This window comes from Squalius cephalus (genome assembly GCF_949319135.1).
Source record: "Squalius cephalus genome assembly, chromosome: 5".
Classification (NCBI taxonomy): Eukaryota; Metazoa; Chordata; class Actinopteri; order Cypriniformes; family Leuciscidae; genus Squalius; species Squalius cephalus.
The window spans coordinates 21,752,292-21,769,895 of record NC_137126.1 but is presented as its reverse complement, the minus strand read 5'-3'; the positions used below and the strand labels follow the sequence as shown (position 1 = coordinate 21,769,895).

Sequence of the window (17,604 nt, the reverse complement as noted above, 5' to 3'; positions counted from 1 at the left end):
TAAGCTCTAATAAATAAATAAATAGATAAATGAACTACAAAAAACAATTAAATAAAATGAATGCAATTGATTTGTGTGGGACTGAAATATAAGATATATTATAATCTTCCCATCACACATTTTAGGGACCAATGACACAAAATATCACTGGTTCTCTACTTTTATGATGCTTTTCTTGTACTTTTTGGAGATATGAATGGTCATTGTATGGAAAATAGCTGCATAAAGACTCATTAGCGCACATACAATCACCAATAAGACTTATTTTTCATAAACAAACTTTTGAAATTCAAACTATATATGTATGTTATACTCAGAAGCAAATTCAATATGATGCCTTGTTAAAATCAAAACTTGTTGGTTTTTCGAAATCAACAGAAACAGAGAACAGAGAAGTTTCTGGTTTGAGAAGTACCTTGACTCATTCTTTCAGCGTTTGGCATGAAAGCCCACATGCATGTGAGCCTCTGGTTTCCTCAAGGGGGAGAACTTACTCAACCCACAAGTACTGAATGACTAATGCCACTGTGCCCCCTCCGTCTGCTCCGGCTGACACGCCCATTACTTTCCTCACCCGTTTTTTTTTTCTCACTTTCTCCTCCACTTCTCCTCAGGCCCTCAGACTATCTTCAATAATTGATCAACCCACCCAAGGTCCAGACAGCAGCCATTAACTGCAGCAGTATGGTCTCACTCAGTCATATCAACTGTTAGTCAAGTCCTTTTCCCAAAATCACATCATTTTTTTTTTTCTCCAGACCAGACTGAGGAACTACAAATGTCTGTTTCTGTGACAAAGTGTCATCCTGTGAAAGGATGTGAGGACTCTGGTTGACTGTTCAGAGAGTTTTTAGAGAGTCAAGTTACAACACAGAAGACAAATAGAACAACCTGAAACTAGTCAAGGTTACTTTCTGTCAAACTGCAAACTGCTTTCCAGGCTTTACTGACTTTTTTTTTTTTATATAAGGGGGACAAATGTAAATGTCAAGCCTAAATAACATTTATTGATCTTGCAGTAAAACAAGCGTCTATGTAACTGGCACCAATACGATCAATACAACTACAGTATCTGCTATGCATAATATCTGCCTGTTTTTGTGTGTTCCTGACTTGATTCTGTTTCACGGCCAGAGGAATGGAGATACAAAACAGAACGTTTTTCTAATTGTTCAAATGTGAATGCATTAACAGAATTAATTTGAAGACCACTAACACACACAAAAAGCCAAATTAATTATTTTAAGATTTTAGTGTCATCCATGTAGAAGAAAACAGCTTAAACTGGTCAAAGCTGGTTTGGTCTAGTTTGCTGGATTTAGAGGGGTTTTGGGCACTTGTCTGCTGGTTAGAAAACCATCTTACCAATCAGCTAAACTAGCTGAAAACCAGCTTGGCCAGAATTGGAGACCTACCAGTCCGGCATAAAACAGCTATTTAACAGCTATAACAGCAGATTTTTTATTAGAATTTACAATTTATATTAGTATGAACAGGATCTCAATGATCTGAGAGCCGAGTTGAAGAGGAAAACTACTAGCTAAGGCAGGAAGGGCCCCTGGAGGGCCATCTTTTACCTCTGTGTTGACTCCACCTAAAGCCCTGAAGCATGTGGCATCATTCCACCATTGCCATCTCTGTGTGTTTGTGTTCTCCACCCACCCAGCCCCTGCTAAAGTAATATTCCACAGCAGTAAGCAGCGTGCGAGGACGCCGACAATTAGCGTGCGCACACCACCTACTTAGTCTATTTTAGTTCGAAATAACCCATCAAACTTCTGTGAAGGAAGCTGTCTAGAGTTCGTTTTTGGCTCCTTCTGGTCAGCGTGACTCACCTGTCTGTTGCGTTCATCCATAATCCGTGTGATCTGAATCTTTTTCCTCCCCATTGTCCCCGTCTTTTCGTCTCTCTCTTTCACCAATGAACTTTATTCTTTTGTCCCTCTGTTTTTGCTTGCGATTTCTTCAAACCAGGCTTTCTTCTCTTGACTTCCTCCGCTCACTTCAAAGATTCCAGTAGCTGTACCTGTGAAAGGCAGAGAGAGAGAAAGGCATTAAGTCAGATGAAAAATGGCAAAACCGCAACGTTAAAAAAACAGGGAAAGGCAGAGTCTGAGCCACATGGGACAGCAAATAAAGACAAAAGAATCCGTAGACGTTTCGAGGCAGCGCTGTTTTCTGCCATCAATATCATGCAAATCAGATTCTCGCGCTTCGGCTGCGACTATGAGGGTAGACAGCACTGTCATGCTCTCTCTACAGTCACAGAGAATTTGACAGTGTTTTGGAAGTGCCACTAACTTAACAACTCTAATCATTTGCAGTGTAACGTTTACTGTCGCCTGAACGACAAACAGCGGCGCTTTCCTAAACAACAGCGGTGTAACATTGCATAGAATTGTCACTAGCATGCTGAACGAACACACTTGTATTTCCCTTTTAGCTGAAATTTTGTGTGAACGCAACAAAACTGTGGCTGAGCTACGGTGCCCCGAACGACGAGGCTTCACTATCCACGTATCATAAGATCTGAAGAAGAACCTGAATGGAAACCTGGGCCATCCTGATTTAGCCCTCGTCAAACCCGCTCTGGAATACGATCCCGCTGTCACGTAACGGCTTCGCTCCGCTCTCCGTCTCTCAGGGAAAAAGGTGTGCGGGGCCTTTATCGGGCCCTCCCGCTGAGCCTTTTGAAAGGCTGCCCTCACCCGAGAAGCTAACCCAGGCTTTCTATAAAGTGCTCACAGCTCAGATCCACACAGTGCGAGAGCTCGCGATCACAGAACACACATGTGCGCGCACCAGTGTTTGTGTGCATGTGCGCACCTCTTTGGTGCCGTAAAGTAGGCCAACCCGATTCATCTCTGGGAGGAGCGGCAGAAGTGTTGTTGTGTTTTATTCTGACAGTAGAGGTGATAACGTCCCTCGTTATGCAAATGAGCGTCCCATTATTTAAGCTTTCTGTAATGCAGTAAAGCTGTCAGTGGTGTCACGTTAAAAGCCCTCCATTGCTTTCGCTTTATTCTCTGGCTCTTTTTCTTCTTTCTGAACCAGATTTCACCTGCCAGAGCAAGCAAGGAACATTGATGTAGATACACCTAAAGGATACGCTGCGCTTCTCACGTCTCTCTCCGCGCTGCCATGCTTCTCTCATTTATTAATAATCAAGTGTTTATGGGTGGAGTAGGGGTTTGAAAGTGTTCGAGAGTCTTTTCCATGTCATATGAGTTAAACCGCAAGCAAACTCTAATTTCATTGGCTGAGATCCATCTTCATTTCATAGGATGCTGCTAATCTATGAAATTCCACACATAATTGTTGGATTCCTTTGGTGTTGTTGAAATAAAGTTGTTAAATACATAGTTTCTTCGCTATAAATACATCCTTGTGCTGATGTTGATATAATGTATTTTCCATTGTCTCTAATAATAACTGTGAATAAGATTACACTCTATTAGCATACAAACAAGAGCGCTCTGTACTTCACTAAAAGTTCTTAGCTGGACTGTTAGCGAGCACGTCTTAATGTGTATGTGGCGAAATCCGAAGCGGCTTGATGATTGTTTAGAGGACCACTGTAAAAGACATAAAACAAGGAGCAAAACAACTCGACTACAAGCTAGTAATAATGACTGGACGTCCGTGTAAATATTTACCTACTGTGCAGCCAGCAGAACCTGGCGTCACCGAGTGCGGTTTCGCTGCTCGCATTTGAAAGCTGATTAAGTAGTTAACTCAATCAAAACAGGGTCTTTGGCTGTGAATCCAAGAGGAGCTTCCTCATTGATAACGACAGGTCCGTAATGCCCGAGACAACCACGCCACAGTCTCAACATGGACCTGCTGTGCCTTACGTCATTTTAAACATTTTTTAATGGGCTTCATCTAGACACTGATTCCTGTTTACAGTGGCACCAACAATTATTAAAGTATGAACTTTATAGCATAAGAGTTGACAAAATATCAAACATGATGATTGACCTTGATAGAACTTCACTTTTTAAAACCATTCATTCATTCTTTCATTTCTATTTTTTAAGGTTTTTTTTTTTTTTTTTTTTTTGCAATAACCTCACATACAGCTTTGGACACATTCAAACAAACAAACAAACAAACAAACAATGCAGTATTGTTATTATTTTAAAAGCATTACAACATTTTATTTGTACCTAAAAGTAAACATAAAAATAAAAAAGTATATATATATATATATATATATACATCCAGATTAATACACATAAATAAACGATTTTAAACTATTTAAATACATTTGTATTTATTTATTTATTGTTTATTTATTTCTGACAATATATTTATTGTCAGAATGTTAAATTAATGTGACGAGGTTTTGATATTTTATCTAATGCCTGCTACAGACTGTGCGATTTCAGCAATCCTATAAGATCATTACTAGTATAGAAGTAATGGCTAGGCTAATAGGCAAGTAGGTTAGTATAGAAGAACGCAGGTTAGTACAGACGAATAAAACGTAATACGCATGTGCTAGTGGTAAACAAATAGAGCAAGATTTATCGCACTTTGGCAATTGTGGTTTTTATGTGCGCTGGAAAAAAAGGAGGAAGCGAAAGAGGAAAATATGGAGAGGCGGTCATGGCTATGGGAAAAGAAGCCAACTTGGCATGCCGATTTTGCAAATGGAGCTTGAGGTAAGTAGTTTTAAGTTTTAGTGCCATGTTTCATGACACTGTCAGAAAATTATCGCAGGCTATCTTCGGTCGCAAGACCGCGACAACGGCCGTCTTTGAACCTCTCTTACTGTATGACATAGGACCATCGTTAGGAGCCACGACCACAAAAATCACCACCATTGGTCATCTTTCATCTGGGACTGCCCAAAATCGCACAATGTGTTCCGGGCATAAAGCATAAAGTTCTCTCTCTCTCTACATCATCCCCTCCTTCACATGTACACATGCTCACACTCATCTGCTTTCAGATTACCACAGATGAGCACAATCCAATTTACACCAGTAAAGCCGAACTACAGTGCAGGCAAGCTGTGGTTGATCAGTAGCCAGTGGCGCTTTACATGTAAATAAGGTTCGACTCTCATCCAATATCTGATCATATATGTCTGATGCACAAGTGTGGCTGAATCCTGCCGAAAGCACAGGAACAAATGCTATGTCAAATATGTGTGTGAGGAGGTTTTAAAGCTTATATGTGCAATTATACCAGAGAGAGAAAGAGTGAGGCGGAGAGGGACTACTAACAGGCTTTCTCTGCCATGCTAAGCCAATTCACTAATCCACAGCCAAACCATATGGGAAGGGTGAGAGAGAGAGAGGGAGGGAGAGAGATAGTCAAGGGCCAGAAAGATCCCTCCCCCAAAAGAAGCTCAGGACAGGTTTGGCATAGTGTGACAGGCAGAAGAAAGCCTGGAAGAGGGGTCATCACCAAGGGCTGAAAGGTCATGGAGGGATGCTACAGGACAGAGAGGGAGAGATAAGACAAGTTAACCCACAACCTTTCTCAATTGATATATTGGACTCAAAGCAAGAGCACAAAGAGCAAACATGAGCGAAGGGAGAAAACCAAAGGAAAAGCAGAAATATGTGAGCAAGTCTCTCTTGAGGAAAGGGAGGAGAGGCTGCCGTCCACCCTCCCATCTGTTAACCATGCCCCTCTTTCTCTGCCACAGAGCACAAGGGTGGTGGGGGAACAAGGAGAAATCGTGGGGGAAAAGGAGAGAGAGGTGGGGGTGCCGGGACTGATATGTAATGAGGTGCTGTGTGTTTTTCTCTCTTTCTCTCCTACTCTCTCTCCTTTTAAGAAATGGAACTGTGAGGGCAATGAGTACGTTCATAAACAGGCACAATTCTGGGTCGGCTCGGTCCCTAGTGTTCCACTGTAAAAAAAAAAAAAAAAAAAAGTATATATATTTTGCACGCGATTGTATTGTCAAAGTCTTAATAAAGTGAATATGACTACTTCTCTGTGCTCAGCGATATAATTTTGTTAGGGGAAAAAGAAACAAAGCAATTTTTTATTTCTCTAAGGGGTCTCGTGTTGAGAATGAAAAATGATTAAGATGCAAATACCATGAATTAAATTTGTAAAAAACAAAACCACACACAAAAAAGTACAGAGATTGTATGTGATAATGAAACACTTGTTTTGATGAGATATACAACTCTGGCAGGTTTCGCTTTTATTGAGATCTGGCGCAATCTGTAAGGTACAGGGGGGTTACAGAGCAGCGCTGTTTGACTCCCACCACATTAAAGTCATCTGTATGTTATTATTACAATCAGACAGGAGCTGATCTTTTGAGAAATCGACCTCAGCACTATGTTGCCACCCTTTGTAAACTCTCTCGCTTCCACTTTCCCCATTTTTCTTTTCTTTTCTTCACAGAACATCTGCAAGACATTTGGTACTAGTGTGTGTTTGAAAAAAGGGCAGTATCCTCTATCCTCGTGGGGAAATGTGGTCGCGAAGATTTAAAATAACATATTATGGGCAAAAAGTAAACCTTTTAGGAGGTGCATGATACATTAAATAAACCCTCACTCTTTTAAAATAAACTGCCGTTTCCTTGAAGGGGTCACCAATTTTTAATATGTGTCTTATGAATAATTTGAATACAATGGCACACTTTTGAACCTTCTTGGATGTGACACTTTTTACCACATCTTAATCTTAAGAAATGTTCATGCTGTAATCATTGAAACTAAAATAATATTTATTTACTCCCATGTTTTTTTTTCTTTTACACACATATTTTTATGTGTACATATTTAGGTGCGGCTGTTTGGTTTGCACTTAAAACGGGGCAGGGAGCCCATAGCGAGAGAGTTAACAGCCTATTGTCTGTATAAAGTCATTATGGCCAGTGCTTCTTAAGTGTGGCAGAGTCTGCCTGAGGGACGAAGCTGATGAGTGCCCATAAATCTTGGCAGTGGAAAAGACACAGGATGGTTGACCTGAACCTGAGATCAGGATCAGTGTGGGAGGAACCCTGGCAGTACAGATCTTAATGAGTGCTGGTAAATCCACATACACAGTAAAAAGTGTGTACAACATTTTGACTGCATGTGGACTTTAAAATTTGAATAAAAGGGACAGACTTTTCTGAGCTACAACGATACATACTATCTAGGTATATTTTCATTTTACAAGGCTGACTTTCGGCAAATTGACAGAAATGTGGTACCACTAAAAATCTTACACATATTGTATCAAATTGTTTTCTGAGCAAATACAGAGATCAAAGGCAGCTATATCATTTCTAGTTTGTTGCAATTTTTTGTTAAGAAACAAATATAAAAGAAATATTTATGTAATAATTTTTTTTTTTTTTTTGATGAAAAAAGTAAAGAAAACATTTAAAGTAATTGTAAAACTGTGTGACAATTATTCCAATATAGATGTAAAAATACAAAATACAATTTTTACAATTAATTCTGTGGATCAGCAGAAAAAAAAATCAAATGTTAAACTCTCTTTTACTATGATGCAATTCAGATAGCATATTGCTTACGTTTACAGTTCGATACTAATATTTGGACATTTAATGCAGAAAAGTAATCAAAACATATTAAAAGCTACTGTAGGACACACAATCTCATTATTGTTAGGGAGCATGAGTGTCTATCTGGGCTCCTCCATGGTCATCTACACCCCCACTGTATGACTGGATAGTGACAGGAAACATACATGCACACACACAGAATGGTGGAAGGATATGACATCAGCAGCCACAGACAATCAAAGGTGTAAAGGTGCTTCCTTTCCTAAACTGTTCCAGCGTACACAAAATGGGAACCAAAACTCCTGTGCTTCCTTCTCCAGGCCAGAAAAGAAGAAAAAAGAAGAGAAGAATAGAGAGAAAAAGAGTTGAGGGCTTGAGCCACAGCTGACTGTAAACAAACCGCCTCCACTGATGCAACTCCAGACAAAAAAAAACAAAAAAAAAAACACAGCTTGTAGTTTGTATTTTTTAAGCACTTAGTGATGGCCAAAAATGTAATGACAAAGCTTAACAAACACACTTGCAGCGGATATGGTCGAAAAATCACTGCATCCACATTATTAGATTTCATCACACAAAACAACCTCATTCTGTGATGGTAAAACTGATTTCACAGCCATTCTTATTTTGCAAGTCAACCATGCAAGTCATTTGTTTCTTCATAAACTCATTTCAACCCAAAGGAAAATAAGAGCAGAGATGAAGAGAGACATTTTCAAAATGTGAGATTTTATTAGCAAAAGTGTAAAATTATAGATGAACTGCTTTTCTGTTTTTGCAGTGATTAGTGAATAGCTCTTTTCAGGTGCTTTGCTAGATTAGGGCATTGGGTGGAGGGATTTATTTATGTGATACAGGGCACTCTTTCAGGACTCTGCTGCAATACCTTCCTTCTGTCTCTACAGGAATCAACAGCTAATTACTTAAATAGTTCTACATGTACCTTAAAATAACACGCCGGCCCCTCTGACTTCCCCTCTCTTTGTCAAAACAGCTAAAATTCTTGGCATAGAATCATGTAAGACATAAATATGACATGCTCTTGTCAGGTTTGTAGGTTTACACTGCATGCAGCATTATATGGTTTGAATCCAGATTTAAATCACCACCACCATTTTCTACTACTTAAAGTCATATGTTGAGCCGTTTTCCAGTAACATGTAAATCTTTTCTATCTCAAAAACAAACGCTGAAATCGAATACATTCATACTATCCACCTTTTTCTTGACCGTGAAAGTCTCGCCCGACTCATAGTGAAATTATGCTTTATATTTTCAGTCTCGAGTGTTTCTAGTCAAATTAGCGCATTTTCCGAGCTGATAATGTGATGTTAAACCTGTTAACATGGTTATAAAAAAGCACTCGGCTCCATAGTGCCATCACTTTACAGTGTCGCAATGACCATCTTTTGTCAGCTCACCCGTCAAAGTTTAACTACATTCAGACAAACAGATTGGCGCTCATATCCTACATACAGATCCCGATCGGGCGCATTATATTATATGGACATTCTTTTCAGATGTGCTGGTGCTCAAAATACGTACCTTCCAGGAATTTTGTGTGTTAACTCTGCGCTCATTTTAAGTTTTAGTAATGTTCAAAAAGCTTCTGTTTAATTAATTCAGTCGCTATTTTTACTCCATTTTAACAATGGAGACCAGAACAGGACAGCATACAAATAAGAAATCATACAAAGTTAGAATCCATCATGGCGGCACTCATCATTTGTAAGGTGGATATAGTATACGAAAAACTATCCCATTTTTTTACTATCACATGAGGCCACGGGAGAGGATTTATGAATCGGAATGAAGCTACGCAACTGACGCTGGTAGGTCACATGACAGAAACAACATGGCGGATGCAGTGCGTCCGAATTTCATTCATACTACCCACATTCATACTATATAGAACATACTTTTTTAACGGTCGCAAAGTAAGTTCAAATTCAAATGTGGTACCTACTCAGACATTATGCGATTTGTTTTCTTTTTAAAGTACAACATTTTTAAGTGCATAAAGAACTTACACTTTACAACAGCCACACTGCTCTTTAAAAAAAGTTTTTTGTCTCTTACTAATTTGACTTATTGCTTTTTTAATACTTTGTAACAAGGAAATAAGGATATTCGGTGCAAGGTCAGATGAAAAAGTGTCTTTCATATGGCGGCACGTGACCAAGCGCAACAGTGGAAAACAAAATGAAAGGGTGTTAACAGCAGTTGCATCCTTCATGAAGTCAGTAAACAGGGAAGTGTGGCCCACTAAAGCCAGAACCAGGGAAGGTGAGAGCTATCTTTCAATTAGCGATTGGTTACTGGCCCAAGAAAAGCATGGCACAACATACTATGTCAACTGTAACTGAAAGGTACGCTGAAACCAGCTGCTCAGATGACAGACACATACTGAGTGAATGGTGTCTGATCACTGTCCTGTTCTGGTCGGCCAGCTGTTAGTAAAGAAATAAGGGGGAAATAACAGCCCTGACAGTGGCTCGGTCTTCTCGTGAACAGGGCAATGGCCCTGTGCTGGGCACAAAACAGAGATTGCGTGGGTTTCTTTGGGTGGTTTCATCGGTCAGTATGCCGAAGGCATTACCTCAAAGAATCTCTCAGACTTCTGGGTGAATTCTTAGTACTGTGGAACAGAGTTAAAGAAAGAAAGGAGAACTGAAATAATGTTCAACTACGCTAGCATGTCAAAGAAAAAAAAAGTCTAAGACTACATTCACACAGAAGTGTTTGAGATGAACAACCATTTTTACTAACAGGACTTTCAAATTGTTCTGTTCATATCTTACAGAAGTTAACTGATTCATGTCGGTAGAAATGAATAACTAAAGTCAAGCCCCTTTTAATTGTGAATATGTCTGTAACCATATTGACAGTGACTAAAGTAATTGCCAAACATGGTGACTTGTCAACACCATAAAGTTACAAATGATATGACGCAAATGCACAGTTGGTCTCACATTGTATCACACTAGTTGTTGTCTGACATGTAAGAGTCAGATCATTTATAGAAAGCAGTGTCACTCTAGTTGAAAACTGAATTTTGTGTGAACAGGCATACTGATGCTAAAAAGGAATGATAATGGTATTCAACAGCAGTGAAGAGATGCATACTTTATCGCATTATAAAACTAGCCCAGACACAGCAACCACTACTCTGTACACTTCTGGAGTCAAAACTTAGGTGTTCATTCTCCGCACTAGAAAATTACTATAATGAGCGGAGAACGACAATGTATTGTAATGTTAGCCATGTTGTTGGGGGCGATAGTTAGGAGGGAAGACAAAGTCATGTGACCTTCCCTTGCAACACCAGAAAGCATGCTCGGATGATCCTCTGATTATTTCATCGCGCATTTTTTTTCATCCCCTCTTCTCCCTCTGTACCACGGCATTCTAATCAGACTAATTAAAAGCTTTGTTCATTTGGAAATCTCCGATGACAATTTGTTTCACTCTACCCTACAGCGGTCCTGTGAAAAGAGAATTAAATTTGATCTTCTGACAGCAATTATTAAACGCTCCCTCCTGGCTTCAATTAAGCCCAGAGGCTAACGTGGCTCACCAGGCAAGAGCGAGGGCCAAGATACTTCCTTTGCCACTTATCATCGCGCTCTCTCTTTCTTTTCTTTGGATTATTTTTTTTTTTAATTCATGTACAAAAATCTCACTACATTGATTTAAAGACTGTTTAAGGTTATTTTTTTATTTTTTTTGTGGTTCCTTCTTGCAGTGGCCTTACAAGATGCCGGTTGAATGGGGGAGCAAGGGGATAAGGTGGAAAAGGGAAGTTGAGCAACCTCTCTCTGATCAATCGGCAGTGATTGCGAGAAATTTCTTTTAATGAGTGAAGTTTCAGTAATGATGATGAAACAGTTGGTTACCAGATGCTACTTTCACTTTCACTGTAGTCAAAAACAAGCAACAAAAAAAAAAAAAAAGGTTAAAGGTCAGTCTGATACAGCAATATCATCAAATGTGTAATCTCAAGTATCATTTTCTTATGTATAATATAAATGTAGTATTCTGCAATATGTAGCTCTCAGTTTCTCCGTTAAGGCAAATTCTCACTGCACCGACAGACGCTGATCAAAGGCAACCAACAATTCGTCAGGTTTTGTCAGCGCTGGTTGGCGGCTGTTTTCACCGATTGAACATGTTTGTCAGGTCTTGGAATGTCTCAGAAGTGACACTGCAATCTAGTGATTGTCGCCATTGGTCGGTGTCTGTCGGGGCGGTGTGGCTTTTATGGTTGGAAACTCAGCAATGCAAATACATACTTCTGACTGATCTGTGACCTGCTCTTGTAAGCAAATTATATAACTGAGAACCGCAGGGCCACAGTTTCCAACTGACAAAGCAATATTCCCAAATGACTGTTCGCTGTACCTACACTGACCAGAGAAATGAATCAATTCCTACCGTAACATCACACGTGGCATTTCTGACCCCCCTTGAGGTGACCTGAAGACATCTAAACTTATCACAAAACACATTTAGATCTTTCAGGGAGAACATGATTTGAAGTTGAAACCCATTCAGCAAAGATGTCCTTCAAAATGTTGACCTGACTCTTTTTTTTTTTTTTTTCACCCTCCACATTTCTCTCTCACCGGTCCCAAAGCTCTGTGAGGAAACCGAGTAACCCAGATCGGGAGGAAGAGAGCGCGGAAGAGGAGATGAAGATTACGTGAGCCCAGACACTATCTCAAATCTCCTGCTGCAAAATGTTATGCCATTATTCCGCCCTCCCCGTCCTCGGCTTTCCAAAGTGATGTCACAGTTTGGTTTAAGCGCAAGCCGATCCGCTTGATTGTTGGAAGCATTGCTACGCTGTTGACATTGCGGATCATTAAACTGTAATTGTTGCAGTTAGCATTTGTCTAAACATGAGTGCCAATATGACTGGGTGACGCCTATCTCTCTTTCCTCCTCTCTAACGGTTTCTTCTTGACTCACTCCTTCTATGGCCTCACGTCTTTTTATGCAGGACTAGGGATGTGGACTAAATCGACTAGTTGGAGGTTTGCATGAATGACTAGTCGGCTTGTTTGATTAGGTTGTTTTCAGGTGCACCAAATGATTCTTAGGGAGCCTTTACATAAGATGTGTTGAAAAACAGCTTGACGCACACTGGGGTTTTGAGACAAGTTTTTAAAAGAAGAGTTATTTTTAACTTGACATGTCATTTAAAACAAAAGCAACACTCATGGCGGGAAGCTCAAAAACAGATCGAGATGTGATTCAACGTCATATGATGCCCATCTGAATGCGTATGGCTGTAGCAACGATGCTTTAAAGGAAATTCATTTTAGATAACTTTTACTGTGCAAAAAAACATGAAAGTAAAGCACACTGTAAGCATGCTAATAAAAGCATAACCGCTAAAAATGTAAATAAATAAATATATAAATTTAAATATTTATACTGCTTAAAAAATGTATATATATATATATATATATATATATATGTTCACATATTCACATATATGTGTGTATTTAAATAACTTAAAAATGTTTGTTTCATTATTATGAGAAAACATTCAAATATTTAGATACATTTTATGATATATAAATAAATATGAAATAAATATAAATTTAATTTTATATTAACAATATTTAAAAATATAATAAATATTAAAAAAACATGTCTCAAAATGCGGATCTCTTTGGCTAAGATACCTGCAACCCCCCCTTTGGTGTCTTCACAGCTTGTAAAGGGGAAACAGGCAGCCCCGGGCCCAGTCTCTCATTACGGTTTCAGGATGCCGACGCATACCCTCCCACCCCCCGTTTGTAGTGGTGAGGGGAACCACCAGGGGCTGGCACAAGTTACTCCAGTACCGGCTCGGCCTGACCTCATCAAAGCACGCGCTCGTAATTTGTCACAGAAAGCAACCAATTAAGATGCGTTAAGGGATGAGGAAGGGGAGGGGAGGGAGAGAGGGAAGGGTAGACGGGGCAAAAGCAGTGAAAAGATAGCATTTGATTAAAGAGTCAGCGCAGCTGCGGTGAATCAAAACGGTCCGGACTTTCAAAGAAAAACCTCAAACATGAACGGGAGGTTTAGAGCACAGAGCTAGTGTGATCAGATAAAGCGCTGTTGGTTAACCCTTGATGAGAAAGAAAGAACGGACGGAAAAGAGTAAATATACGATTTTCACGACTTTTACTGATAATACGCACACACATATGTTGAATGGACTAACTTAGCAACAAGCTTCTGGACCCGTCAGGCCAAGCTCCTCCCACTTTGTTGTGTCAGCTATTTTTAGTTGACACAAAGATATGTATTTTAGTCGTAATATATATATATATAGTGCTAAGTTTCCTTTTAAGTGCAACTATTTAATTTTTTCTCTGTTTCCGCCTCACAATGACATTCAAGATGTCCTGCCATGCATCACTGCAATTAATCTCAGTCTCTCCCCTGTGTGCACGAAGAAAATGTTCCACAACTTGTACCTTTTTTTTTTATTCTCCTATCAAATCCTCCATACAGGGGTATCCATGTGTAGCGTGTGATGTGTGCGCGTGTATTTCACTACTTATTTATTTATTTTTTCAGGCTTTACCTTGTTGTTCAGTAGTGTGTCAGTGTTGCACGCATTTGCATAGCTTCCTTTACTGTGTGTTTCTTGTGTCGTGCAGCTGTGACGGGCCTGTTTTTTTTATATGTGATCAGAAAACAGTGACAGCAAAAGTTTTCCGATACCGCAAGCCGGATTAAACGGCTTCACTTTTCTGCTTCACACTTTTCAGTCATCTCGATGAAGGTGAAAAAAAAATAAAAAAATGCTAGTCAAACAAAAAAAAAAAAAAGAAGAAAAATCTCTGCTCAGAGGAAGAATAAAATATTGTGAGATGCATATCACATGTTGTTTTTTCAGGCATTTATATAAAAAATAATCACTCTTGTAATTGCTGTTATTCTGATGGTAATCGCTCACTCTAGCTAAATAATGACCGCTTCTCGATTTGACTCGATAAGAGCGGAAAAGAAAACAAGTGAAAGCAAGTGCTTACAGCCGGTGTTGTATAAATCAGGTCTGTGTGTGTGTGTTTTCCAGAGGCTTATCTACACCATCTTGTTTTTAGGGGGTTTGGGAAAGTGCAGCCTGCAGAAGGTTGCGAAGGGAGCGAAGCTTTTTCTCAAGGCTCCAGCCACTCGGCAGCACAGGGATCGGCCAAGCGATCTCCCTCGGCTCCCGATCCAGCTGCAGCGTTCACATAACCCCAGCTGTCCCCCTCGGCTTATGATAGCACAACTTGTCTCTCCCTCCCTCCTTTGCGCTTGCACCCATGGACTTTTCCACTCCCTTCTGCACTGTTGGGCACACATCAGCCCACCCCCCCTCCACCGTACGTTGTTTTTCTTATTCAGCATTGTATGTTTTTTTACAGGTTTCTTTTGCCCCCACCCCTGAGAAAAATCCTATGGCTGTTTGACCCTGAGATGGGATGTGAATGCCCACCCCTCCTCCTACCGAGCCTCCCTTTCCTTGCTCTGGCGCCGACATTGGGGACTGTCTTTCTCCTGTCTCCTCTTTCCTCCATCCTCCTATCCTATCCTTGACTCTCCCTGGGTCTGCTCCCAGCTCCGGCGTTAGGCAGACGTTCCAGCTGCGCATTATCCCAAATAAACAACTCATTACACATGTAATTAACTGAGGGGGCTAGCCAAGCATCGGAAGCTAATCCACACCAGCATTCCCAGTCCTTCTCTTTTCCGATTCTGCTGGAGGGGAGCTTGGAGAAAGAAAAAAAAAGTGGGCTGCGTTCAGGACAAGGAAGAGAGAAAGTGAAAAAGGATTTCGAATCGACTTCCCAACAAAATTAACCTTCTTTTTTTGCCCTCTCTCCGTCATTCTCCACAAATTGTTCTCGGCTCTTCCTTGTTTTCTCGACCATCTCAGAAGTGGGTCATCGACGGGCTGCCTAGCAGAACGTGGAGAAAAAAAAGGTCTGCTCTTTCCTTAGCGAAAAACAGTTGTAGGCTTTTTACGAGTGGCCTGCTTATCCAATTAAACTGTCATAAACACATTAATATAACGGCACATGCCAGTTCAGGGAGAGAGGAAAATAGGCTAACTGCCGCTTTATTAACATGAGGTTTCTTCACCTGCGCACTGAAGCTTGACAAGAGCAGTTCCTCTTTCTCGCGAAAGATGATGATGAATCTAATAAGATTACACCTCCTACGTTAACAGGCCTGCAGAGCACAGCGCTTTTAATCTGACCTAGGTAACAATAACCTGTGGATAAAAGCAACCATGTCAATATAATGAAATTATGTCCATTTGTGTGTCCTCTACTCTGGTGGGACCAATCCAAAGTTGTTGAAACAGAAAATTGCAGTAAAAAAAGTGTAATTGGTTGAGTACTATATATTTTAGAGATAATGTTTGCGCATTTATAATGCAGATGCAAGTAATACGCCTCTTTTCCACTCAGAATATTCTCGTCAAACTAAATTTGTTCTAATCTATCCAAGGTGTCAGGCCTATGTTCAGGCTTCTCTGCGGTCTACAGGTGCTAACGTAGAGTCCAGAGGTCCAATACACAACCCCTCTAGAGAGACACCAGCGGGAAACTGGGGCGAGCTAGCAGGAATGTTTGCCGAGTCAAATTCAATCATGCCACATCATTAATTCACAATCTTAACAGTTGGCAACAGGGCTGGGGACATAAGTGCAGAGCTGTTCACACGGAGGTTTGTTTTAATCAAATATACTCTAGCGTTCAAAAGTTTTGAATGTTTTATTATATTATATTACAATCAGCAGTGCTACATTTATTTGATCAAAAAATACAGTCAAAAGTAATATTGTGACAATTACAATTTTAAAAGATTCTAATATATTTTAAAATGTAGTAAATATATTTGATTTATTTAGTAAAGCTGATTTTCTTTCAGCAGCCATTACTACAGAAATCTTTTGCAGCATTATAAATGTATTTACTGTCACATTTGATTCATTGTATGCATCCATGCTGAAGTAAGAATTTCTTACCCCAAACTTTTAAACTTTGGAATTGTCTGACCCCAAACTTTTTTCAAAACAAATGAAATATTATGTAAAGTAAACTATTTGCTTAGCAAAGTACCTTGAAATTTTCATTCACTGATTTTTACACAGAGACTAAACGTGCAATTTATCTTTAGCATAATTTACATTAATGAATGTTATCTTAAGGAACTACGTATACTTGATCTAACGCTTAAAACACGTTTGTTTGTGTAATCAAATGTTCTCATATTGACTGAGTCATAATAAATAATATTTGTAACAATTAATAATTTATAAAAACAGTTAATTTAGATCCACATTCATATAAAACACTTTTTTTTTTTATTATTATTATTTATTTAGTGAAACTATTTTCACATAGTGGCGTTGAATTTGGTAAATCTACTGGAGGTGGGAAATGTTCCTAAACAGCTCAAATTTGTAATGAAGAAATTAAATTAGCACTTCACTTCTAAAAATATTCCATGATGTGGACATCGCCCTATTAGATTACACTCCGTGCCTACGCACACATTTTTTTTTTCTCTATTCTCTTCTCTTTACCAACCGTGAAGACCATACACCAGTCTAAAAGCTCTGTCGCAACGTATAGTCATATGACTATTTTCCATTTAATAAGTTCCTGTTAAAACCACACATATAAAGGTCTGTTTAAGGAGAGCGTGATTTAGAGAGGATACAACGTGAACATTAGGCGGTGGGGGACAACAGAGCTCGCCAGAGTCTCGGCAGGTATCTCCCTTCCTTTCCTTGTCTATTTATAACCCGTGAGCCGCTCTGATCCAAAAATAAGACAGTGACCAATTTTAACCTGAACAATACTGCAGGCTCACAATCGTAGTCCCTGGCGCACATATGCACACACATGCAGACAAAGTCAATCTCATGGCTGAGCTATTTCTGGCGGGACAGCAACATTTAGGAAGTGTGGGCTACGGGCCAGCAAGCAGTTTAATGACACGCCTGCGTCACATGGTCTCATGTCACAGGAGCTCCCGCCATTGTCAGGGTTGAGTGCGGGCATAAACACACACACACACACGCACGCACGCACAAGGTTATTTGT

General features: G+C 39.8%; 1 protein-coding gene across 20 annotated transcripts in view; it reads right to left on the bottom strand.

Moving 5' to 3' along the window:
* Positions 1-17,604, bottom strand: part of mef2cb (myocyte enhancer factor 2cb) — a 121,067-nt gene that overhangs the window by 86,739 nt on the left and 16,724 nt on the right. For all 20 annotated transcript variants that reach the window (XR_013821389.1, XR_013821390.1, XR_013821391.1 and 17 more), the window contains one exon: positions 1,836-2,026. Coding sequence is in view for 16 of the 20 variants with exons in the window: in XM_079872928.1 (XP_079729054.1) it covers positions 1,836-1,889 (54 nt within the window). In the remaining 4 variants the exon portion in view is untranslated. The remainder of the gene's footprint in view (positions 1-1,835; positions 2,027-17,604) is intronic.